Source organism: Anopheles coustani, chromosome 3 (genome assembly GCF_943734705.1).
Source record: "Anopheles coustani chromosome 3, idAnoCousDA_361_x.2, whole genome shotgun sequence".
In the NCBI taxonomy this organism is placed as follows: domain Eukaryota; kingdom Metazoa; phylum Arthropoda; class Insecta; order Diptera; family Culicidae; genus Anopheles; species Anopheles coustani.
Window position 1 is genome coordinate 30,570,887 of NC_071288.1, and position 25,638 is coordinate 30,596,524.

Sequence of the window (25,638 nt, forward strand, 5' to 3'; positions counted from 1 at the left end):
TTTACCACTTCACACTTCAGGACGTTACGGATCCTTACGACTCGTTGCTCCCAACAGTCGCTCCATGTGACCTAGCAGCTAGGTGTGAATCGACTCGGCCATCACTAGGCTATACTAGCAAGAGCGCCGAAAATATTGAAGCTGCGAATGTGTTGTGAAGCACAATTTAACGCATAATTTCCCTTTTTCTCCTTGTAAGTTGGTAAGTGTTGCCGAATTCCCGAAAGCCTGAAGGATATTCGAACAAGTTTCCATTATTGAACATGCATTTTCCTTCACTGTGCTCTGCATTACGGTAAACAGTGGTTTATTTATAGGTTATGGTCAAGCGGCTTCGGGCGCTGTGAAGGATTGCATTCAGTTTTCTTGTCGGAACAACAATCGGTGGTCGTTAAAATGGACTTCAACGCTCTGCTTCAACAAGCACAAAAGCTAACCCACGAAACGCAGGTTTCCGATGATTTGCCACGGGTGGAACGTACATTGCCGCAAGTGCTTCAAGCGACGCAGGAACTTCATTCCCGGGTCACCCAGACCGGTGCCCAGGATATGCAGGCGTAAGTTGGATGGCCATTGTCGGTAATGATACAGCTGAAGTAATGTTAACCTTTTACTCCCACAGCCACATCCTGCTAGGCTCGAATGGTATTGATTTGCCCAAAATATCGCAAAAGCTAGAGACGCTAAGCTCGCGCAAAACATTCGAACCGCTCGATCCCATCGCGACAACCGATGTGCAGAACTTTCTTCGGAACGAGAAAGAAAATGCCATATTGGCGGTTATAGAAGAGGTGCACAAAAATGTACGTACGGTGGCAGGCACCTTTTCGTCCCAATGAGCATGCTTGAGGGGCTAATTTATCTTATTCTTTCTACACAGTCATGTCTTTCGGCGGAAACACAAAAATGGGATCATATGATAAACGACTGGAAGCAGGAAAAGGTGAAGCTCATGAATGCGCTAATTGGCCCCTCGCAAAACTGGATCGACATACGCAAAGGTCCCGAGCAGACGGTTCTGAATGAAGGCACTTTCGGTGGTCGGTCATCGTTGAACAGCCAGGAAATGGCGTACGCCCGTGAGGTGCATGAGTACAATAAGCTCATCTGTGAGGGAGCAATGCGCCCTTCGTTGATACAACGTTTTGCGCAGGTTGCGGAGACATTCAATGATTCGGTAAGATGATGGTTCTATTGTTAAAAAATCAGCCACCGAATGAAAATCATGATTGGTTTTCCCCTTTTCCCTTGATAGCGTATCACCGATGTCTGGGAAGTTATGAAGTTCATGACAAATGTGACGCCAATTCCTCGAAGTCAGGATCCACTGATGGTTCGCTGTGCACAGCATCTTTTCATCGATCAAGCGAAGCGCTATCTGGAAAGCCGCTACAAGCTGTTCATGCAAACGGTCGTCTCGGAGCATCTGCGAGAAGCACGTCGTGGCGGTGTTCCAAGTCTGCTCAACTTGGTGGGATCATTTGTGGGACTCAAGCTGTCCACCACAACACTCAATTCATCCTTCATGGGACTGCAGGATGGTGAGGTTGACGGAAAACCTCTGTGGCCGATGGTGTACTATTGTTTGCGCTGCGGAGATATCGCTTCCGCGCTCAAGTGTATGCAAGTGGCCGGCCAGGGCCATGAGGATCTAACCGCGATACTGGAGGAAAAATGCCACAATCCTAATCAGAAGCCTTCCCCTCGACTGGAGCTGCAGATCCGTATGCAGTACAAGCGGCAAATACGGAACGCTACCGATCCGTACAAGCGGGCCGTTTACTGCATCGTTGGGTGCTGTGACGTACAGGAGGCGCACGCTGATATCGCCTCAACGACGGACGATTTTCTGTGGATTAAGCTCTCGCTCATTCGAACGGAGGGTGACGATAACTCGGAACATCTAACGTGCTCGGGATTGCAGAGCATGATACTAGAACAGTACGGGGAAAAACACTACAACGCTAGCGAACAGCCTCATTTGTACTTTCAGCTACTAGCACTGACCGGCCAGTACGAGGCGGGTGTTGAATTCTTATCACGCTTCGAGAAGTATCGTGTCCATGCGGTCCATATCGGGTTGGCGTTGAACGAGCTGCACATGATTGGTGGGCCGCGTAATCTACAGGAACCGCTGCTATCGGTTGACATCATGGACCCGCAACCGATGCGCCGTCTCAATCTAGCACGACTGATTATGTTGTACGTGAAAAAGTTCGAAATCACTGACCCCTCGGAGGCGCTCCACTATTTCTTCTTCTTGCGCAATCTGAAGGACAGCGAGGGTCGGAATTTGTTCCTCGTCAGCGTTGCGGATCTTGCCATCGAGTGCCGCGACTTCGACCTCCTATTCGGCCGTATGCAACGGGATGGAATACGGACCCGTGGGCTGATCGATCAGTTCGAAAGTGTTCAAGTCGATACGCAAGTCGTTTGCGAGATGGTTGCGGAAAAGTTCGTCAAAAAAGGCATGTTCGAGGATGCCATTCGGATGTTTGACCTGGCTTCGCAGCAAGAACAGGCGCTGCGCCACACATCCATATTACTTTCCCAGGTGGTGCATCACGTGAACAAGGAAGGCTCGCTGCGGCAACGCGTGCAACGTATGGCGAACGATTTCGCTGAGCGCTACACGGGGGTCGAGAAAAACTGTGACCCCCAGACATGGTCAACGTTTAACTTGCTGAAAGAGCTGGCCACTTTCTTCGACTATTACCACGGGAAGAATCATCAATCGGCCATGGACGTGCTCGAGCGCATCAAGCTGGTGCCGCTCCGCATGTCCGACCTGGACGCTTCGGTACACAATTTCAAGCGGCTGTCTGGGGAAGTGTGTAAAGTTATTCCTGATTTGCTGCTGGCGACGATGGACATTGCCTACACCAAGTACAAAGCGATGAAAGGAAAGGAAGTTGGCAAATTCGATGACCTCGGCAAAAAGAACGTAAGTTTAAAACGCGACGCTTGCATGAAAGATTTTTATAATAATTAAATGTGTTAATTTTATTTTCTCGCACGCACAGCAACTGAGCTATCTTCGCGAACAAGCAAAAGCTCTGACAAATATGGCCGCGATGGTGCCGTATCGTATGCCCGGTGACACCAACAGCAGGCTCATTCAAACGGAGATTCTGATGCATTGAGGAAACGGGCCCATCGCTCATCAGATTGACCCTTATCAATTCATCGAAATAAATCTTAACCTTACGTTAATAATGAACAAAATGAGTACGCACGCTTGATCGTGGAGAAAAAGCAATCCTTCAATCTTCATTCCGGTACCCTTGTGTTCCGCCTTTCCATGCATTCATTTCTGCAAACCAGTTACACTGATGCCCTTGCTTAGATCGTCATATGCACCCTCTTTGAATGCCTTGTAGTCCAGCACCATGTCTTTGAAGGCTAGAAAGTCAGTCAGCGTGTACAGCAGCTCGAAGATCTCTCCGTCCAGCTGTGTCTTCTTGTTTTCCAGCTCCATCGCAAACAAATCCATGTCGAAGCAGCTCATCTTTCGATTGAGATTTTCCACAATGTGTGCTTCTATCATGTTGGTATACTTCTGGTAGATCTCCGTGTAGATGATTTTGTTTTCTTCTCCCGGTTCGAACTCGAAGTAGTAACACTCCATGAACTGATTAACCATACTCTGTTGAGGGATACAGACATTTGTACATATAAAGAGCGATTTGAAAACGCGAGTCCTACCTGAAATTCTTCGCCAATGACAATGTCCTCTATGTGACCAATGACCGTGTCAAAGTATTCACTTGAATTTTGTCTTTTGATGATATTTTCCTGAAAATCCATCTTCCGTCTGGCGTCATAGATGATTGGGCGCGTTTGGAAAAAACAATCGTCGCCAAGCAATCCGGTTGTTTAGGCCACATGAACTCTATGGTAACGGGTCGCAACAGGTGTCGCTTGTGATAATTAGAATATTTCATTTGATGATTTTGGAGGGTAACAAGATTGTCTATGTTTCAAGTTGAGCATTACTAGCCATCTCATACCTGCATAATCAATCTATATATTAGTTACTTTGCTTTAAAAATGAGGATTTTTATTTATTGAGTTTTATAATTTTGTCGAAACATTCCGGAGCACCGCAATTATTTCAAAACTGGAAATATTTCGAAAACAACACTGGCACTGAACACACAGCAAACTGACAGCACAAAATACAGAAACGTCATATAAATGTAAAGAGTTGGGTGATTAATTGATTCATGAATCTGCTCACTCTTTACATTGATTTCGAGATTCTTAAATCGATTATGAGAATCCCAAAGATTTATGACTCTTTTAAACATCGAATCAACAATACGAAAACTGTTGACTCCCTTGTTTTGGTCGTTCGATCCATACACATTAGCGTATCATGAAAATTCATGGAGGATTCATAAAAGATTAGTTGAGATTCATGAAAATTTCTAAAACTTCATCAACGTTTGAAGATTCGAATCTTCAAAAATGAATGAATCATTCTGAATTAATCTTGGATGAAAGAATCATATGAATGAATCTCGTCAAAAGATTCCTTAGGCACAACTCTATGGAGTGTTGTCATTGCGTGTAATGTTTTTGTTTTGGTTTCGTGGAGATTCCGCAAGTCCTTCGATTGTTTCGGAAAAACTGTTCGTAATAGGGTAAAAAGGATACAAATCACGGCTCGCACGTCCGGTACAGCGCGACTTGTTTAGTGTTTCTTGAATTCTGGTGCAATAGTGTGTTTGTAGATTGGTGATGTGAATTGTTACCTATTGTTAACCGGTATCGTTCGTTAAATGCATACGTGTTTATCTGTGGCGTAGTAATAAAGAAGTAGACAGAATGTCGTGGCTCAAGTTGAACGACAGTCTCAACAAGGTGAAGGGTTCCATCACAAGCTTCACGCAGGAAGTATTTGCAGACGGGATCATCGATGAAGATAGCTCCGATCAAAATCCCGTCCGTGAGCTGAATGTTGCCCGGGGAAAGATAGACGAACTCACCGAGCTGTGCGTGACGCAAGACCAAGAGGTTAGTTGGGTTTTCATTAAACAAAAAGATTTCTTTTCAGGTAATTTATGATTCGTGTAAAGAGGTTCTTAGTCCACAAGTCTGCTGGTCTCTTCTGGGTTTCAAGACAAATTCGTTGAACTATTTCCTTTCAATTAAATGGGCATTGCATCAAATGACTAAACCATCTGGTTCAATATTTTGTTTACAGTATGTCCCATACAAAAAGGCGAAAATCGATACCTTAGTTTCAAATAATTGTTTGTTATAGCAAAAGATAAAAAAAAATATTATTTTAGAGACGGTATCGCATGTTAAGCCTTTGATGATTACATTACGGGGACGGAATTGAGAGCATACCTTCTATGAGTCGGTTATCGGGTTCCATGCCTTGGCAATTGAAGCTTTCAAGGATCCAGGGATCAGGGACTAGAACGGTCACAGGGCTTTACCTGAAGATATGCCCAAATTGTGTAATTCAAAGGATTCAAGTTCGGGCTGGCGTGGGTTCAACTCCCAACCGAGACCGGACTCTCCCCTGTACGAGAGGACTGACCAACCACGTACAACAGGGAAACAAGTCTCGTAAGCCCTTAACGGGCAGGCATGACCAAGAGGTCGTTACGCCAAGAAGAAGAAGAAGAAGTTCGGGTTGGTGGCCAAATGTAATTGCTCAAATTTTCATGCTTTTCTTCAGCAATGCTTGAATCCTCTTTGAGGTACGTCTTTTTTGAGGTTTCGCAGCAGTTTACAATATACACTGAAAAATAGGAGACTGAATAGCATTTTTTTCAGTATCGCACATGTTTCTTTTTATCTTTGGGTAAGAGAACTACCAGATTGATTGCTCTAATCTTGTTTGAATATTAACGTATTTTAATCCATATACAGCCATATAAGGTTCCAATAAAAAAAAAACAAAAAAAAGGAAAATGCATAATTGTTTCAAATCACATTTATCATCGGAATGAATAGTTTTAGGACAACATTGATGCTGCCTTTGCCAACGGGATTGCTCGTAAAACCTTTGCGGTATCGACTGCACATGATTAATTTACCACATGCATCCAAACCCACGCCCTCCCAATGTCCCCAAAGAGTGTGAAAAAGCAGGACCCCCTGTCGGTCAAATGTATCCATTTGCAGTTAATTACATACGCGACCGAGGGACAAACCGCGCACATCTGTGGCATGGGGAAAACTGTCACTTATATGCACCCGGCCGATGAATGCCACCTGAAAGAATGGGGTTTTACGGTGGTGCTTTGCCAACATCATCATCATCATCATCACCATCGCCATCGTCATCAGCAACATCAACTTCAACGGCCGTTTGTTGTTGTGGCCCAAACAATATTTCATAATTGCTTGCATACACTGTGTGTTGTGGGGGGCCCTTTTGCGAAGCGCTCAAGGTTTATCGCCTCGGACTGTGTGGCATGCCCGGCTCGTGCTGCCGTTCCCTTCCAACCTCCATCTTCCGGTGGCTAATGTGGCGCGGACAATTGCACTTGGGCGAACAGCGCGGCGTAGTATGCGCATTTGCGTTTCCAGATGATACAACCTTCCGGGCTGCACCGGGACAACTGTGTAAGCTGTGCCAGCCGCAGAATGTTGGTGTTTGTTAGCTCCCTGGAACTGTCACGAGAACGCCAACCGGAGGCCAGAAGGCCAACCGGAGAGCAGACGAGAAGCAGAATAAACAGAACGATCAACAAACGGTGGTTTCCCTGCCCCGGTCAGATTTGCCCGGGTGCACATTTCCTTTCTGGCTGCCCACGGCTGCAATTACACGGCCCATGAAGTTCCGCTTTTGTGTACCGCCGATCTGTGCTGAAAATCGGTTGTAAATATGATTAATAAGCCACGGAACTAACCGCGAGCCCACGTTGCGCAACGAGCCTACAAGTGGATGGGGACAAAAGAGGGGGGCCAGTAGGGTTCCAACTGGGAGGAAAGAAGGGAAACGACCCTCGGAAGCGTCGATAAGCGTGTCCCCTTGCCCCGTGCACCAGCAACTGTCTCCCATGTCGTGTCGGATGTCGACGATGATGGTTGACGTTTTACTTTCCATCTGGGAGAGGAACATGATCAAACGGCGGGAGGGTTGGCGAATACGAGTTGGTCGGTTGAACCACCCGCACAAGTGAACCACGGTTACCTGACTTGTAAAGAGGCCTGAACAAAATACTGTTTTAAAACTTTTAAATTTATTTGGTGATTATTTCTCGTTTATAACATCCTTTCTTTGAGGAACCCAAAAATGTTTCCGGTTCTTATGCTAACTGAACAGAATTACATTTTCTTTCTTATTTATACAACTATATTTATGTGGATATATTATGTGAAAAGGGTAAACATAAAGTTTAAAGATTGATCGAATCCTTTATTCAACGATTAGAATCTTGGATTAAAAATAAATCAATTGAAATTTGATGGTTGTAAATAATCATTAGAGGAGTTACATTGAACTTTAGTTGATCTGATGGTGTATCATTTAGATGATATTTTTTATGTTTGAGTTTGAATTGCATGTGAACCACATTTGAGTATGAATTGTGTTGTAATTGTATTGTTTCTAATTGTATTTTAATAAAATGATCAGCTTTCAAAGTTCTATTAAAATAATATCAAACCCTCCCGCTCAAAAAAGCTTTACTAACCTTTTTCTAAGCTGAAAAACTTTGTAAGCTTTAAAAACGATGTTTTCAACGCTTCCCAATCATATTTAACGACTGTGCGTATGATCGGACAACGTGGCATCGGTCGAAGGCTCATAGCTAGTCACCAGAGTTGCCCCAATGACGGTGAAAACGTAACTCGCGTCGGACGTACGTGTTTCGTTTGAATGTTCTTTCGTGCGTTCGGTACGCCGGAGATACGCAGGAGAGGCCCCACGTTCCCGGTGGCGTTCCTGGCGGGCGCACGGTTGTGGACACAAGTGTGTTTTGTCGCCAATGTGAGTTGTGTTTCCCTCGAGCCCTCAAATACAGGCTAACAGACAGACGCACACAGGGACGTATTCATCCATCCAGTCCGCGAACACTTGAACGGTTCCCATTTGGTTCGAGCACGGTTCGAGCTGTTCCAGTTTCAATGCTTCTTATCAGCGGCATGTGAAACACGATACATCGTTCAGCATTTAATGGGACATTGCTCGTAAAAAAAGTAACGAACACGGTAAAAAAAAAAACTAAATGGTGCCCTGTGCAACCTGCGCACCTGGTACAAACTATCACGCAAACAAACACTTCACCCCCGTTTGGATGGGATTGGAAGAATCGAGCATTGGGTACGCCGATAATGAGCATTGGAGTTAATGCTGGCAAAATGTGTTATTATTTAAAAAAGCTTTTGTAATTCGAACAGAATCGAATTCATATCAAATTTGTTTTTAACTTAATCTTAATTTGAAATTATTATACCGCCGAGAGAAGTCGTTTGAATCATTTTCTAGATGTACGTGTTACTTTTTGGTTTTGCCTTCTACACACATAACTCTTGTTTCTCTATCGCATCATTGTTTCTGCCTTTTCGAATTTCGAAAGTGAACCATGGACTTTTTTTTAACTTGCAACAAGAGTGCAGCAACGGTTGCTGACATGTTTGTGACAATCATACCGGCGCCTCGACGATATGTTTATCAGCGCAGCATTGGCATGGGCATACTTTTATCGCACCAGACTTACCGTACAAGCGAGGTGCCCCGGTACACCTTTTTCCCGAGTGGCACCAGAACATGACATCGTCGAAGTCGCGGCATGGCGGCGGGAGCCATTGTTCCGAAAGATTGGTGAGCAGCAAAGAACAGAACAACGAAATGAAAAAATGTCATTTTTTAAATCAACGGAAAAAGAATGCCTACAATGCTGCACGTCAAGAAAACCCGTAAGGTGGCGGGTCGTTTGTCCTAAACCGAAACCACCCCCCCGCGGGTCCCAGCGAGTAACGCAAAACACCCACAATGGATGGGAAATGTGCAGGCCACGGTCGGGCAAGCCGCAAACTCACCACCGGATTGCTTCGGTTTTATCACAAACCAAACCTCCCTCCCCCCCCCCTCCATTACACCTGGCCCTTGAACCCCCTCGGCCATTTCGGGCGATGCGGGAGAAGGGGCCCTTTGGAGGCGGGTTTGGGGTTTTCGAGCGTACGCACCCGGTGCCGGCCATATTGGAAAATGCTGGACGCGGCCCGAAGCCCATTACGCGTCGAATCCGCGATTAGCATGTGTGCACCATTCCCACGTCCCTGGGGGTGGCGGGAAGTCAATGGGCCTTTATGAGTGCGGGGCGGGAGGGGGGAGCCGATGGCGCACGGTGCCATATCGTGACAATGGAAGCCCGGTTCCGCGGTACACCCAACCCCCGCCCGCCAGGTGTGTTTCCTCGTCCCGAGTATGGGGCCGTTCAGAACAGAACCCAAACGAGCTTGCGACCGCATTTTCCATTTTCAATCTCACCGGGGATCGTGAGGGGTAAAAGGGAGGGGGGTGTGGGTTCTAATCGTTTTTTTTTGTGCCCCATGCCCACCCTCTATCGCCCACTAGTGTGTGGTTTGCCACACATGAGTGAAAGAAGAACAACAACAATAATAATGGAGAAAAGAACTCGAGAAACCCGAAGCACAACTGCACCTTAATTAAGACAAATTGTGTTCGGAAGCGATGAAAAACAGCAACAGAGGTGGGAAAACCCTGGGGAGAAAAATAAAAAAAAACAACGAGATAGACAATACTTTGAAATTGAAAAATATAAACTAAGAAAAATCGCCACACCGGAACCTCCACACCAGCACCCCGACGAACAAAGTTGCGCGACGGCGAGTTTAGGAGCAACAATTTCCATACAAAACGCCCGGGCGATGAAAGTGCTACCCCAGTGCTCCTCTCCGCGAGTCTATACTTGCAAGCGGTAGCACAACATCGCGAACAAAACACCGCGACGAAGCGATGCATCAGGAGGAATTTCCTCAGCCCACCCCTGTTCGACCCATACTTGCAGATAGAACTGCAACACGGAAAGGTTCGGACCAAGGCGCATTAAACAGGGTAGGTTTGGTAAATGTCGTTGAACTTTTCAAACCATAAAAACCCTGAAGTTGAATCGGAAAATTGATTCATATCAAAACTTAACCATGACTACGATGAAGGCACTTAAAAAATGAGTTATATTAAATACCAATGAAATCAGTTTTCTTAACTGCCAGTATTTTCTATGTATTGCTGCGTTGAACGCGGTATAGGACTTTCTCTCGCGCTTCTCAGGCGAAATCAAACTTCGCAGGAAGTTCTTGAACTTCTTGCTTCAGCGTATATACTCGATCAATAGGTTGAAAATTAGCACTGCACTTGTTTTATCTTGAGCAGTTGCGAGAGTAAGAACGATCGCTCGCACAGCCACCAATCGATAACGTAACGCTATGATGTTCGTTTTATACAGCTGGAAAAAAATATTGTTTATTGATTACTGCGAATGCGAAAAACCAAAACAATCGCTATACATCTCTCATACCATGATTCATCATGATTCATAATGTAAAGAAACAAAATATTATGTCAAAAACATGGGTCTTCTATCGAGCTATTTTTTTCAGTCGTAGAAGTGTAGTGGAGAAATAAAAAACACTTTTTTAAGTGACTGAAAGCGAAATAAGCGAACCAGATCCAAATATTGCGCAAAATAGAATCAATGTGTTCAGTTTGATATCAATCATCACTTCAAACACTGCTCATAATTACCAAGCAATGAAGAAAAAATGAAATATTATTTTGACAATTAATTATGAATTTGAACCAAATGTCAACAAGCCAAAGTAAACCAACCTGCAGCTCTATGAGCCTTGGGCAGTTTTGCCTGCTGTCAGCAGAGTTGTTTTGGTTTTGCCACCGCTTGCAGAGTGAAATTGCAGTTCACCAAAAATGTGAAGAAAATAGTAATATAACGGCAGTTTTCGTTAATATTCGGTAAGTAAACGTTATTGTGATAAATGATAATCAGAAAGAATCCAAAACTGTGCTAATTTTTATGCATTTTCTCTTCCAAAGTTCAACGCAAGCAGCAGCGGCACCAGAAGCCCAAACGCGGTGTCTTCACGCGGTGGAATGCAAGTTCCGTGCGGAGATGGCTGATTTTTGCAGTAAAGGCGGCTCCTGGCGAATAAGTGGTTTGTAACGTGGTGTATAAATATATTTGAATAAAAAATGTTCTTTTAATATAAAATTACGACTCAGGAATTTTCCTTTGTACATGATGACAATATATTGAAAACATCGCCTCCATTAAAACACCGCGCATTGTATAAAAAACATCGCGTCACGCCGTTTTTGTCACGCGACCTACATATTTCGCGGGTTCCATCAGTACTCTGATGATACCATGAAAAACGCTCTTTTGATAGTGCAACATGCGTATTTTTGTTACTCGGGACGTTTCTATAATGGCCGTGTTTCACTCACATTCTCTCTCTCTGTCTCTCTTTCTTCCTTGCACCGCCGCCCCGGTGTCCATTGCAGATTGCGACACTTCGCAAGCAGGTCGCGGAATATCAGCAACAGTTACACCAGTCCCACCCAACGCCCTCCTCCGCCTCATCGTCGACGGCGCAACAGCCATCCTCGTCGTCGTCGAAGCATTCCGGCGACCAAGCTCTTCTTCCGGCGGCCTCATCCTCCGGCCATCCGGCAAAACCATCAACGGTAAGTACCGATGGGGCCTTTGGCTTTCCTTCGTCGCGCCTGTGCCGGCGTGTTCCGGGTCGGTTATGATGTTCCACCAGCGGGGTTTTATTTCACCTTCCTATCAGCGTGTGAAACGATCGCTACCTGCGCACGCACCGGCATGCCGCGTGGAAAGTCGGAAAGCTTATCGGAAGGCAAACAAGGAAACGAAAAGCCTTTTTTAAACGCAACCGTATGCTTTGGGGCTCCGTGGCCCGAGTTCGCTTGCGACGCGGGGTACGTCTGGAAGATCGAGTCCGTTTTGGTCGTCAAACGGATCAATCCGGGTTTGGTGGATGCATGTTGGAAGTTTTCGATTTTTTATCTCTATTTAGAGATGACGACACTTTTGCGCTTTTGTTGTGTTGATCTGATATGGTTCAGCGTTTTTGAATTTATGAAACACTCGCATGAAATGATTGGCGTCACTGTGTTTCTTTTTTTTTCATCTTTTAGTTCAGGTTTGGAACTCTTTCTGTTGTGTAAATATTTTACCAACTTTAAATAGAAAAGTTTTGTTTCAATATGCTCTAATCGATATGTTTAGAATTGTTTCTTACGTTACCGTTCATTGCATCGCCACCATTTTATCGCGATCGACCCGAAACGGTATCGATTTCGAAAATATCGATCGATCGCAATACCGTTCGTCGATGGCGTCGTGTGTGAGTACGGCATCCGCCCGTATCATATCGCGTACCGTGCGTTCGTTTCTTATCGCTTCGAGTGCAAATATTTGTGTGGAAATAAATAGGCGAGTGGAAAACGAGATGCATACGAGTTTGAAGTAGGGAACTCGGATACAATCACCCTAGCCACCACGAACGATTTGGTTTGGTTGGTTGGTGGTGGTGGTAGCGATAAGGATTCCCGCCTCGAGTGGAGCAGTGATCGTTGTTGTGCCGTGCAACAGTTTGTGGACCCTTTCCGGAACGAACGGCTATGCTGTATGCTTTCTTCCGTTTTTCTCGGGAGCGTTCGAAAGAAAACGATGGGTTTGGCAGTTGAAAACGAAACCCGGTCGTGGTTTACCGTCCTGGTGGCCAACGGTTATAAACGGGAATATTTCGAGCCCAAGCTAACACTTTGTCCCCTCTGCTTTCCCTCGGTTCGCCCGTATCTTTTTAGTGTAAACAGTTTTCGAGCATGGCTAATGCGTACATACACGTTCGTGGTAGGCACTTCCCTCCGTTCAAACCTGTATTACCTTCGCCACATAACCACTTTTGGGTGATTTTTTTTTTCCACGCACGACATGCCAAACATCGGATACAAGTTCAGTGGAACAGATAACGCTGATAGTGCTGATAACGCGGTAGAACACTTTTTCCTCCGGCAACCCATATGGTTGGAAAAGAATGATGCTTTCATGGGAGACCGTTTTTATGATGATATGGAGCGTTTTATTAGAACAGTCGCGTCCTTTCAAATGTTAAACCAGTTCAACTAGTTATTGTGGATGCATAAGTAAAGATGCTTTCTCCTTTGCCGAAATGATCATCTTTGATCATGTCTGGTAAAATGTTTGGTAGAGTTTTAATTCACGCTAGCTGCAAATCAGTTCTTGATCGCCATTTGTAGACATTCATTAATGCGATCGTAGCATAACTGTTTCCAGTGGACATTGGAAGCGTATTTCCTTCTTTTCGTTTTCCTTTATGGAATGTTTCAAAAACAAAATTTAACTTTTTTAATAGTTTTAAACTTAAATCCACTTTTTCTGCGCGAATAATGCGTAGAAGATGATTTTTTGTAAAAGTTTTCTTCCCTTGTCAGTTAGCTAACTCACACATTTTCGTGTACTCCTCAAAATCGTTCGCATCCTCGATCGATAATGTTCGATTCGCACCTTCTCCCGTTCGTTATCATCACTAAGGCAGAGGACATAATTGCGCATGCGTATAACATCCTCCCGCCTCAAACGCGGGTTATTTTGTTTTATCACTCGAGATATCCTGCGCAACCAATCGATGATCGCCGATAAAACAAATCCTTCTCCCTGGTTCGATTCGTTTCCCCGTATCGGAGGGTGGTTGGATGAGGCGCTATAAAATGGATCCGCTGCCATTTCCGGCGCTCCAGAGTGTGTCGAGTGTGTCCAAGTGCCAGAAGTGAGAGTTCCTCAGTGCGCCAACGAATGACTCCCGTTTGTGTGGTGATCGTCAGGGAGCAGTTGTTCCCGATCGTACTGGCGTCGCGTCCAGCTGTGTCATCGTAGCGTTTTCTGAAACCGCGTACATACAGTACCTAACACGCACGAGTACGCAACACGCCCGAACAACAGGCCGCCACGCAACGGTGGGTAGTCTACGCCATCCTTTTTGACAGGCAACAGGTTGACAGTACCCCTTTTTTTCCTATCCAAACGCAACACTCCCCCATCCGCCCGGGCTCGTTACAGCACATGTAACACATCTTCCACGCACATGAGTTTTTGTCCTCCCGGTAATTTGTCAGATTGAATGAAAGTGGTTGTTTTGACAACCCGATGATGTGACGGTGCGTTGTGGTGTTCCGTTCCCTTCGAGACATGGTTGAACCGGGGGAAAAGAGAGTGTGTGTGTGTGGGGGGGTTTTTTTTTTTGGCTAAGACTACACCTCACTAGTCCGTTTTTCCGCCTGTGCCATTGCCCTCGAAATAACGACCCGAAATAACGCCGTGGCCTCGTGGATATAACCACACTGGAGCCGATATTGTTAGAGGTGTGTCACCGTGTAGCTGCCTTTTTGCTCCGTACATTTTATCTTTTTCCCACTTCTTCTTGAAATCCCCACAACCACAAAGTCACCCTCACGCCGAAGCCCAAGATCGTCCCGTTTGAGGTCATCCCTTCGGCGTCCTAGGGCTTTTGGAGCTGAGGCTCCGTCAGAGCGTTTACGTTTCTTCCACACTCCAACGGCATGCGCGCTCATCGGTGTACTTTGCGGGTCGCTTACGCCATGGCGTCCAAAGGATGACGCCACGCCACGATTTTGCTCTTCCGACTGCGCCGGCAAGTTTTCTCCCGGAGTGCCCAACTGTGTCCGCACGCATAAAGGGGGCGTCACAATGTAAATGGTGTGTGCGTGTGTCTGTGTGTTTGCCTTGTTAGACTATCGCTTCCCAAATGCAGCCAACATTATTTTAGTGCTTCGGAAATGTCTAAGCTTGAACGAAATTTCTAGCGCGTGCTCGGAATATGTATCAATTCCAGTTGCCATGTGTTCGTGTAGCAATTTGTGAGGAATAATTTAAACCTCCCCACTCTTTGCTTGACTGTCTCGCATAACGTTTATGTTCACACTTTTCGTTGGTTGATTTTTATTTTTAAAAGATGAAATTATCATAAAATACCTTTGCAGTTCACGCATTTATAAATATTCGCAAATTAATGCTTCCAAAGTACTCTATGTGTTACCCCCATTATTAAGTAATTGAATTCATGTGGAATCTAAGGTTGTTCAAAATGTTGCCGACTAAAAATGGTTAGGGGCCTCTTCGTTTCCCCATTTTCATGTTTTATGACAATTTTTTTACATTACTTACCAGCAACTTAGAAGACAAAAATTATTGAACTGAACATAAGTTGCATACATCTTGTTAGTCTTCTATACACCAAAACGTGCCTTTTTCAATGGCATAAACATTATTATTCTTGCAATCAGCCGAGCGTTTTCGCTTCTATTCGCTGGTAAAGTTTTTTTTTCCCAGCTCTTGTAAATGGCGATTTGCATGAAGCTGAAAAATAAAAACAAGAAAACAGCTACCGAAAGTCGGTACAAGTCTGTAGGCCATTGTGAGGCGGGCCGTGAAATATGTTACACGCTTGCTTGGGCCGCTAATTTCAGGATGCATTTGTGGGTTGGGGCTAAAGGCTACGAGCAGATTGCCATCGGTACGAACGAGTGATGATGGCTTCACTCTTCTATTTTCCCGGTCCCCCCGCCATCCCCCCTGGCAGAGGTGGTAGCGGGTGGAATTAGGGTTAGCTTAAAAAATGAACGATGAACACAAAACGGTGGGCTCTACCGGAATCGCACGGTGGACAGTTTTTGATTGTCGATTATAATGATTAGTGGTGTGAAAATGGACCACACTTCCCCGGACGCGCAATTGCCATAAAGCTTGCTGGAGTGAAAAATTGAGACCTGACCGGGAGGGATTATTAAAAATACGTTAGCCATCGCCACCTCATCTGACGCCCGGTGCAATGATCGGATTGATTCATTTGACACTGGCACCGTAATGAAGTTATCAGGTGTTGTCAAGCGGAACTTTGCCGACAGAAACACTCCGTACAGTGCAGTTTGATAACATTTCGTTGTTTTTCATACCCCTTTTTCGTTTAGTGTTGATGCAATGATGTTCACTGTCACTCGCTTGGGTTTTTTACTGATTGTCGGGAAGCTTCTGGATGGGTTTAGTTTTTACCACTCCGTGACTTCTAGGAAACGTGCATCGGATATAATGAAGTTTACTGATAGCTTTCGGAATATTTTTAATGGCTTGGTGGCAAAAATGGATGACTTTTACTGTACGGTGGGAATATGGACTCCAAGCTTCTCTCGTGATTCTCGGAAAGACACGATCCTCACAGACGCTAGCGGAGACCAGCCGGGACATGTTCATCCCAAAACCATAAAAATTGGCGATAAATTCGACGTTCTCGAACGCGTCTCTACGCGCTTGAGATGTCTCAAAAGGGCCGCCAAAAGGTAAGGGCTGCGTTTTCTGGAGAAAAATATACACTTAAAGAGTGGAGCTTTTATCGAAAATGTGAAATGCCCTCCTAAACTAAAGGGTGTTTTTAATCATATTTTTATTAACACATAATTGTATGAAAATACGCAGAAGAGCGTCAAAGCGTTTGGTATGTTATAAAAAAGCGTCAACATGGGAGGTAATTGGAGCCATTTTTTTGTTGTAGAAAAGCTAAGGAGCGGGATAAGTTTTATACTTTTTTTTCGAAGACCACACATATTCCCGATGGTTGAAGTTCTCGGAAAAATGTCCTCCTATTTTAATTTGCCACTAAATGTTTCTCTCCCTTCGGAAAATGGCTTCGAAAAAGATTATTGAGGTGCTGCTTCAAAAGTACCGACACACCTTAGTGGATGATTGAGCAATTATTAATATTTATTTTTCCATACTTTTTGGAACCTTCTGCGTATTGTTTTCCCACATTTTTGAGGACCCCCCATATTCGCGCGAAAACGCGCGATTGAACCTCAGGAGCAGTTTTTAATGTTTTCTTCAAGCTGTTTTGGAAGATCCTTCATGCTTTTTGGGACGATTCGGTTTTTAGCATTCGAGACTGGGACGTTTTTTTACCTTTTTCCAAGAACGACACATATCCACGAGAAAAGGGTGGCGGATGTTCTTGGAAAAATACCCTTTTCGTTTGAAAATTGTCAAATGACTTCCTTCTGTTTTTCAAGTCTTTTTAAGAAGTTGCTCTTGGAAAATAGCTTCAAATGTACCAACACACGGTGGCGGGTTTTGGAGCATTTATTTATTCATACTCTTCTATTTTTGCACGTTTTTCTGTGTTTCATTTTTTTGAGGACCACACATGGGTATGGGAAATGTCCGTGGATATTCCTGGAAGAAATGTCTTCCATTTTGCAGTGATCGGTATGTTGCTAATAGGCGGAAATGCATCAGACTGGCGCACTTCAGAAGATTAAAAATGGCGAAGTCGGTGGCTTTTCAAGTAATTATTAGGTTTATTTAATATTTTCGTTTTTCGAAGAACTGAAATTTCTACGAAGACTATACATATGTATGACAAAACTCGTTTAAAATCCCCTTCAGTGTTGGGAAAGTTAAACAAACTAACATCTTTCAACAAATCTTTTTACATAAATAAGTGACGATCTCTCTCAGTATAAATACGTGAAATATTGTTTGCTAAGCGTGGAACACAACTTGTCAAGTAACTAGTACCATTCTATTTTATTTTTCCACGCTCACATGCAGCGCCATTGCAATCGTCGCGAAACGTTAAACTATTCCGTCCACTTATAGACGTTGTGTCGGACCGATCCCGTTCCGAATCGAAGTGAAATTTCATGCGTGTTGCACAATTCCATTAATGGGCTCCGGCTTTCCTGCGGGTTCACCTTATGATGCAACATTTCCGGTACGCTCCGTACCGTCCCGGTGTGTAGTCGTTTGCTGCAACAGGCGGCATCTTCACGGTACATTACCGACCGATAAGGACCGCACGGTGTGGGCGGCGACTTGGCATTTTTGTTTAACTTCCCTCGTTTCAAGCTGGCCACAAAACGTTCCGGTCGACACTGTGGAGCCGGTGAAAACAATGAAAATGAACCAATTTCAGCGTTGTTCCAGCGTTTCGAATGTTGGCCCACCTGCGAACCGTGGACAGCCGATCCGATGCTGCTCCCCTACCGTTGGGCTGCGACGCTGGAGACAAACAGAACCGTCAAGAAAGATTACGCCAAAGCGAAACGATCGTCCGTCGTTCGGGACAACCTTTTTCCGGTGGCTTGTTCCATGGTGGCTCGAAGGTCCGAACAGTGCTCCTCCGAAATGTTTCCAATCGTCGTACGGTACCTGGAGGTGCCTTCACGGTCGCAGTCGCTTCACTACAACCTGCATCTGTAGTTCCAGACGGTCATGTATCTTTCCCGTTTTTTTTCCCTCCCCTGCTTCACAAAGATCCTGTTTGTTTTAGGAATTGACCGGTAAGTGGTGCACCTTGACGCGGGTCCCTTGCGACCTGGAACTTACTCCACCGCCACCGGATGGGCTGGCTTGGTCCGCGTCCGTCCGTCCTGTTTGGAGAAGCCTGTGCGCTACTTAACCCTCGACCGGGGGACCGGTAGCGCCCCATGGACATACCAAATCGAACGAAGCACGAGACAAGTGAAGGAAGACCGCGCTGTGACCGTATCTTAAATGAAGTGTGGAATTTGGTTGTAAAATATTGAAAATTTGTTTAGCGCCAAAAGCACCCGACCACCGGACGACCGGTTTTGGGGGGGGGGGGGGAGGAACTCTGTGGAACTCAGCGGGAACCGGAGACAGTCAGTGTGTTTTTTTTTTGGGGTCGCGTAGACGCAAGTGCGTACGCATAGCGTCGGACGTCCCAATTCCACGCCATCGAAGATAGGCCGTGGACGGATGATTTTTAAGCTTGGCCACAGGTGAAACGAGGGCACTCCCGGAGTACGTTCCGAGCAGCGTTCGGGTTTTTAGTCATTTCCGTTCCGATCGTCGGTACGCCGGGTTGTTTGCTTTTCTACTCACTCAAATGGAGATGGCGGTGCCGAATGATCCTTCCACGGGTTTGTACCCTGGGGGTGGAGGAAATTGTGGTGTGTGGGTGGGGTGGTTTTGGTAGCGCAACCAAGCAGGTGGTAGTGTGTCTTCGTGTACCATCGTGCGTGGTACTCCCCAGCCCAAAAGTCGCTCGGAATACTTTACTACCCGCATGAATCATTCCTCCGTTCGCTTCTCGGCCACGGAGAATTCCTTCCGTTCGGGCCAGAACGGAAAATTAGCATAGTGATATTAATTTCCTACATATACTCGCACCGTTCGAGGGGGCCACATTCGCTGCGACTTCTATCTCTTGCCAAGCCCCCCTAGCAAGAGCGGTCGGCGTTGGACCCGCAGCCAGTTGCCTGGAAAGTAGTTTTCCTCTTTGGAAGATATGTGTACGAGTTGTTTCTAAATCGCTTTACCGTTAGGTGTTTGGTGCCATATTTTGAAACTTGCTGATTGTTTGATTTTCCCATCAATGGGGAAAAGGTCCCTAGAAAAAGGTGTTTTATTAATTATTGAATCTATTATTGCAAACAATCAACAAATCAACTAACCAAATGGACTTCGATCAGCAAAGCGAAGAACCCCGTAAACGCCATTTTGTGGACCGAATTCAAGGATAGTTCTTTTCAAGGATGCAAAACTCTACCGCACGCGGATCCATGCTGACCCGTCGTGCACTGCCGTTAATACTGATTGCGATCCATTTATCACCGGCGAACGCAAATGACGCCTTCGTGCATTCGTCCGGTTCGGTGCTGAAACACGCGAGCTTCCGCTGGCGTGTAACCTTCGCATGATTCTCTTCGCCCAGTCTGTCCCGTGCTGCTCTTGGCATATTGGCTCGGGCGCTAAATAGCATACTAGCATTGTGCACCACTGCAACAGGTGCAAATCTATTTGTTATCTCACGGTAGCAGCCCGCCCTCCCTTCGAAGCTACCCTCCTGGCGGCCATCGTCGGCGAAGGAACTCGGGAGTTGCAGAGCTAAATGGTGCTCTTTGAAGCTTGAGTTGTGTTCCGCGACGATCCATTCACGATCGGCTGGGGGGTTTATGGGCGAAACAGTCTATTAAATGTGGAAGCTTTACGACAGAAGACCGCAGTAACGTGCTGGTGTGAAGGTTGGCCGGGGGTTGTTTCAGTCAAACTTTGTATTAAAAAGTAACCCAAGCGATATCGTCATGAAGGTAAATCTTTTCGTTTTCTACTGATTTTGACTCTTTAAGTAGTAACTAAATAAGTACTGCTAGAACGATCCACTACTCAATGCCTTATGATCCACTGCCTATAACCTTACTTTTGTCGGAATAAATGATAAATTACTTTATGCTACCAGCATGAAACACGCGACGGAATCCAAACAAATGCCGAGTTTACTTTCAAGGCATCCCCCGACAACAAGCACCTGATGATCATTCCGACATTGCAGCGACTCCGCACAGCCACCATCGGGTGAAAACGATTGATTAATCCAATTGCTACCTCTTACCTTACCTGGACACTGGGTTTTAGAATAAGACAGCATCTCCAGCATGCCCTCAAACCGCATGTCCGACCGTGGAAGGGCTCGATGTCGCAACCAATCCATAACCAAACTGTTGGTGCACCGTTGAGCATTGGAAGGTGGTCAGCCTCGCGAGGTGATTAGTTTTCCATTTAGCTAATACACCATTTATCTTTCAAACTGTCACGGAGCGAACCGTTTCGTTTGCTCTTCTCTGCGCGAACTTGGCAAGGGCGGGGGGAATTCATCCAATGTCCGTGTCCGCGACACCTGAAGCGAAGACATAAACCAATTGGTTAGGAGTGCACTCAAGCAAGATGTGCATGTGGAAGACTTGAGCTTGCAGTCCGAACCTGTGAAATTGAATGCATTAGCTTTATAAACCATCAAATTAAACGAAATGAAATGGCTCGCAGCGCTTTTTTCTCCGGTAGTTCCACTTCATTTATGTGTAGTCTCGGCTTTGACTCACACCCGTGAACCATTTGTTCAAATAACGATTGTTCCAGTTTTGCCTAGTTATACAGAGAGCAGCTGTTAGTGGTGTACCGGGTCGCACATTCTCGTTTACTAGCACTAAGGTGCATCAGTTCGCATTGAGGTTGGTTGAACGTGTGTGTTTAGCTTCGATAACTTTCCGATGGACGCAGGTTGGGTATGATATTGTTTTGTAAATTTTGAACTCTTTTTCATCTACATTTCCTTTTTTTACGCATTTTTTTCGGATGTTTTATTCTTTACACCTATTACATATGAGTTATTATTTTATTCTACATATTTTATTCATCTTTGTTGGTACGGTTCAGAGATGAATCTGTTTGATATCAATTTAAGGATCTTAACATAAGCGGGAACTTTGAGATATGCAACCCAAACAGGATGTCTTGATTGCATTTGAGGCTGTCCCTTGGTGGATGAAATATATTTTATTTGAACAAGTTGGCCTAGCAAAGCTTGTTCAGCAGTAAGGGACGGAACAAAAAAAAAAAAAAGAAACGAAATATGTCCGCTCACTCGGACGTCACGTTCGCTTTCTCCAACTGCTCCGGTACCCGGTAGGCAAACTTGCTCATTTTCTTCCCATTTTCAAAAGCCGCCACGACGAATTGGACGACAGCGCATCGGACGATCGCACGGGGACTTACGTCAAAGGCGCGGGGTGAAGATGGTGTAAATAAATAGAACGACCGCGGTGAGATATGCGGGAGACTTCTCGGCCGGGAAAGGTGAACCTAATGTTGCCCGAGGGGTGGGCAACCATTGTGGATCGGTATGTGGTTATCGCTTTCGTCGTTCGTGTAGCTTTGTGTAGAAGATATCGTTGTACGAAAGATACGGTGTGAAGGCAACAGAAAACAATTACATGTTAAGTGATCGTGGAAGCGGAAGGAGCGATCTTCGAGGTTTCTAGTTTCTTGCAATTTAGATTGTTTAGGGAAATTTAGAAAACATTCATCGAAAAACATAAGTCCCGCCTAAAACGGGCGAAAGTTAGAAGGAGAACTAAACCTCCCAACTCGATTCCTTTCCATGCCCAACGTTCAGCAAATGCATTTTTTGTCTACCTCCATAAAAACCGAACCCAACCGAAGCCATTTCGGCGATGCGTGTGGCTTGGCATCCCGCTTCCCTCCACACCGATGGAGGTGCGCGCCTCGTCGCCTTTTGATCCTGACGCGCCGTTTCCTGCCGGCTCTGTTTGCACACCATCTTCCTCCTCGTGCGTTACTGCGGAGCAGCGTCTGTTCTCAAGACCGACGGTCTCTTTCTTCGCCGTCGCAGGATGCATTCGCGGTCGGGGCGTTCCGCGCCTCACACGAAGGTGGACCCGTGGTGTCCCGTCTCGCTCGGTTGCGCGATCGCGAGCGCCTGGCGCGACTCCCGAAAGGGCTCCCCATGCGGTCGATATATAAAAACCCGACCCAAGCCGCAACGGTCACACGAGTCTTCGCCCGAACGTCCGAGGTGTCATATCGCGGCCCTTTCAGAATAAGTCGTTTGTCTTTTCGCGTGCAAAGGTGCATTGACAAATGTTCCCAAACCCCTCGGGGGGATTTAGGTTCCCGGGTGTACGAGACTACTACCAAGCGCAGTAGCCGTTAGTGAGTGAGTGGACACGCACGTTTGGTGAGTGTTTGAGCGTAAGTGCGCAAGTCTCTTAAGTCCGAAAAACAAGGAAACCTCAAACCCGCTTACCTATACACGGTGCTTTTCGGTGTTTGTGCCTGGTGCCAGTAATGACGTGTGTGACCGCGCGCATCCCTGCCCGTCTTGTTGTTCTGCCTCCGCGCATCGAGAGGGAAATAATTTACAACCAAAAAACCAGACATAAAACGCCTGCTTCGGTTTGAGTTCTTTTTTTTTTTATCAGTGAACACAATTGTCCGCGACTCTTCCAGAGTGAACGTTCCAGAGATGCTCCATCAACGCATATCGCGGACGCAAACCGGGCTTTTGGGGTTGGGGGGTACAGGGGTGGCAACCTATTAGGAGAGTGTGTTCTGAACAAACCACACACCACCACCGGCCGGAGCTACGTGTTGTCGTCGTTGTGTATGACGACGACCCCCACAGGCGTCGGTGTTGTTCCCCCGCGGAACGGCGCGCGTTGCGTTGGAAGAAACAAATCGAGCTAAGTAGGCACTTCGCAGCGGACGGCAACGCAGCGCGCTTGCTAGTAGCTTCGCGAGTGCGCTCGCGAACGGTGGCAACCGAGCGGGTTGTTGGTCTCAGTAGCCCGAGCCCGGGACGTGTCGTTTGAAGCTGCACAGCTTTTACCGTAGTCAGTGTGTTCCTTCCGTTGTTTTCCAACCCGAACAGATTACTTCCCGGTGGTGTCGCTTTCGTTGGACCTAACTCCTGGTGATGCGCTTGTGTGATTAGGTTCGAAAACCATACCGTGGGTGTACAGAAAACAATCAAGAAACACTTCATCGTTGGTTGCGCACCTCCCCCCCGGTCCCAGAGTTTGTCCAGGCGCGGGGTAGGTCGAGCAAAGTTGCCAGCTCATCACCCGGTTTCCGGTGGACGATTTGTGTGTATTGTCGGGATGGTGGCGATGCCAGAGGAGATGCGGCGGGGTGAGGGGGGGAAAATAAAACACCCCAAAAAGCGGAACAAACACCGTAAAGATAAGCTTTGCTGGTCTGGTGTAAAACCGAACCAGCGGACAAATCGCCGCAGTCTTCGTCTGGTTGTCGGGAGAAGCATCGTTACCCGCGTGTACACAGTGTGTTCGAAGTTCTGGAGTTCTGGAGTTCTCCGGAAAGGATCAACGAGCACCTCGTGGAGGCAAGCGGAGGCCTTTGTGGACGCTGGAGAATTATCGAAAGTCAAACCGGGCACGTGAGCGCTGGAAGCGACCTGGAAGAGACCGGTAGGACACGCGTTCGATGATGATACACATTCAAAATGGCGTCGCCGGCCTGACGCACATCTTGGGTTTCCCCTCGGCCTGATTGCGACAGACAACGGAGTAAGTAAACATTCATATCGGCCCCCAACATCCCCGAAGGGGGACCGTTAGCGGGGCCCTGTGTTAGGGCTTACGCCATGTTTTCGCCAATGCCGTTCGAACGCCACGTACGTTCCGCGTGAGCATCCAACTCCCGGCCACGTGGCGGCGAACGTGGGTAATGTTGCAAAATGAGCTACAAACGCAAGTGAAGTCCTTCTGAACTAGTTCCAAATAAGTTTCGAATAAATCCAACCTAGTTCTTCAATCGTTAGACGAGGAAGTAGCAGTTTGTGACAGATTCTGGCAGCAATACCGGGAGTCGGTGGTACTAGAATAATCGATCGCACGATGGCGGCGGTGTAGGGGTGTTTGTCTCGTATCGCCAATATATATCGCCATCGTTTCAGCTGTCGTCAGCGTGTGACGTAACGAAACGTGCCATCTTTCGCGTACGTGTTTGCGATCTCCACCCGCAAGGAAGGACTCGCCATTGCTCACGAATGGCGCGCCTCACATAAAGGGGGTGTCCATGTGTGTGTTTGTTTATGATCTTGAGTTTGCCAACCACCAGGGCAACGGGCTGTATGGTTTCAATTGTTTTTGTTCCGCGTGTTGTTTGTTTCTTCCGTCCTCTCCTGCAAGTCATTAACATTTACTTGACGCGGAGTTGGTGATTTAGGTACGAAACTAACGTTACAGCGAACCGAGTTCGATATCGAGCTAAGGTAAAATCGGCCTGACATTAGACACGTTTCAGTGTGACAACTGTGTAAAATTGTTCACCCTCTTCAAAAGGTAGTAAGCTTAACGCTCGTAAAGTATGCAGGCAATTGCATGCTCTCTTAGAGTTGAGTTGTTACAACTTTCGAGCTATCTTCCGATTCCCAGGAAGGGAACCTTATCTTATCTCAACTTGGATCACGCAATTTTCCAACGGCTTGCGCGGTGGCGATGAAATCATACTCTAAATAACGATTGTGCATTTTCGTTTAACAGAAAACACACCTTTTTTTAGAAACTCTCAATTTAAAGCAAAAGGGTCATTTGGAAAAAACAAGTTTTTTTTCAATGCTTTTTAAAGTCATAGTCTTAAAACTATCATGTTTTCGTGTTTCCAAAACCCAACGGTATTTTTTAGTAATATAGCTATATTTTTTCAATACTCAGAAAATAATTAAACATGATAGTTTAGTGAATTGTTATGGATTAAACCACTCATAAGTCAACTGATCATGTGTATGACTTAAATACATTACGAAGAGCTTGACTATTGAAGTTGTTCTAAATCTTCCTCTCCCAAAGCTCTGGCGCCTCTGGGGTCCTCCCCACAACACCGCCCGATGGCGGCTGCCTATTTGCCCTTCCGAGATGCGCTTTCGTTTGGCACCTACTTCCCTATGCTAACCTCGTTAGGCGAGGCGGCGCACGAGAAAACCCCGATGCATACGCGAGAGTCAATTTACACTTTAACACGACCACGAACCACCAACTATGGTTCGGTTGGCTGCCCGTCCTCACACCAGCCAGCTCCGCAGGCTGCGGGGGTCTATCGCTGACCCGGCGATAGGTGCGAGTTGCGGCAATCCATCTCGAAGGGATGGATGGACTCGCCATCGACGTCCGACCATAGCTCTCGTTTTCTCGAGCGACACGGGGTTTGTTCTTCCGAGGCAAACGGAATCATT

At 46.1% G+C, this 25,638-nt stretch overlaps 3 protein-coding genes across 3 annotated transcripts in view; 2 read left to right on the forward strand and 1 right to left on the reverse strand.

Moving 5' to 3' along the window:
• Positions 1 to 122: 122 nt before the first annotated feature.
• Positions 123 to 3,238, forward strand: LOC131271338 (nuclear pore complex protein Nup93-1-like). The gene is made up of 6 exons (XM_058272736.1): positions 123 to 202; positions 292 to 557; positions 623 to 803; positions 881 to 1,177; positions 1,256 to 2,944; positions 3,024 to 3,238. Exons 2-6 carry the CDS (start codon positions 397 to 399, stop codon positions 3,141 to 3,143), a joined length of 2,448 nt encoding a protein of 815 aa, XP_058128719.1. The 5' UTR covers positions 123 to 202; positions 292 to 396; the 3' UTR covers positions 3,144 to 3,238.
• A 69-nt stretch (positions 3,239 to 3,307) lies between these two features.
• Positions 3,308 to 3,807, reverse strand: LOC131259499 (ADP-ribosylation factor-like protein 2-binding protein). Its single transcript, XM_058261004.1, has 2 exons — positions 3,706 to 3,807; positions 3,308 to 3,646 (listed from the first exon to the last, which is right to left on the reverse strand). The coding sequence occupies exons 1-2, from the start codon at positions 3,805 to 3,807 to the stop codon at positions 3,308 to 3,310; spliced, it is 441 nt and encodes a 146-aa protein (XP_058116987.1).
• A 1,023-nt stretch (positions 3,808 to 4,830) lies between these two features.
• The window catches only part of LOC131272000 (putative leucine-rich repeat-containing protein DDB_G0290503), a 35,670-nt gene continuing 14,862 nt past the window's right edge, over positions 4,831 to 25,638 (forward strand). Inside the window, exons 1-2 of the mRNA XM_058273601.1 lie at positions 4,831 to 5,019; positions 11,513 to 11,695. Of these exons, the coding sequence (XP_058129584.1) occupies positions 4,831 to 5,019; positions 11,513 to 11,695 (372 nt within the window). The remainder of the gene's footprint in view (positions 5,020 to 11,512; positions 11,696 to 25,638) is intronic.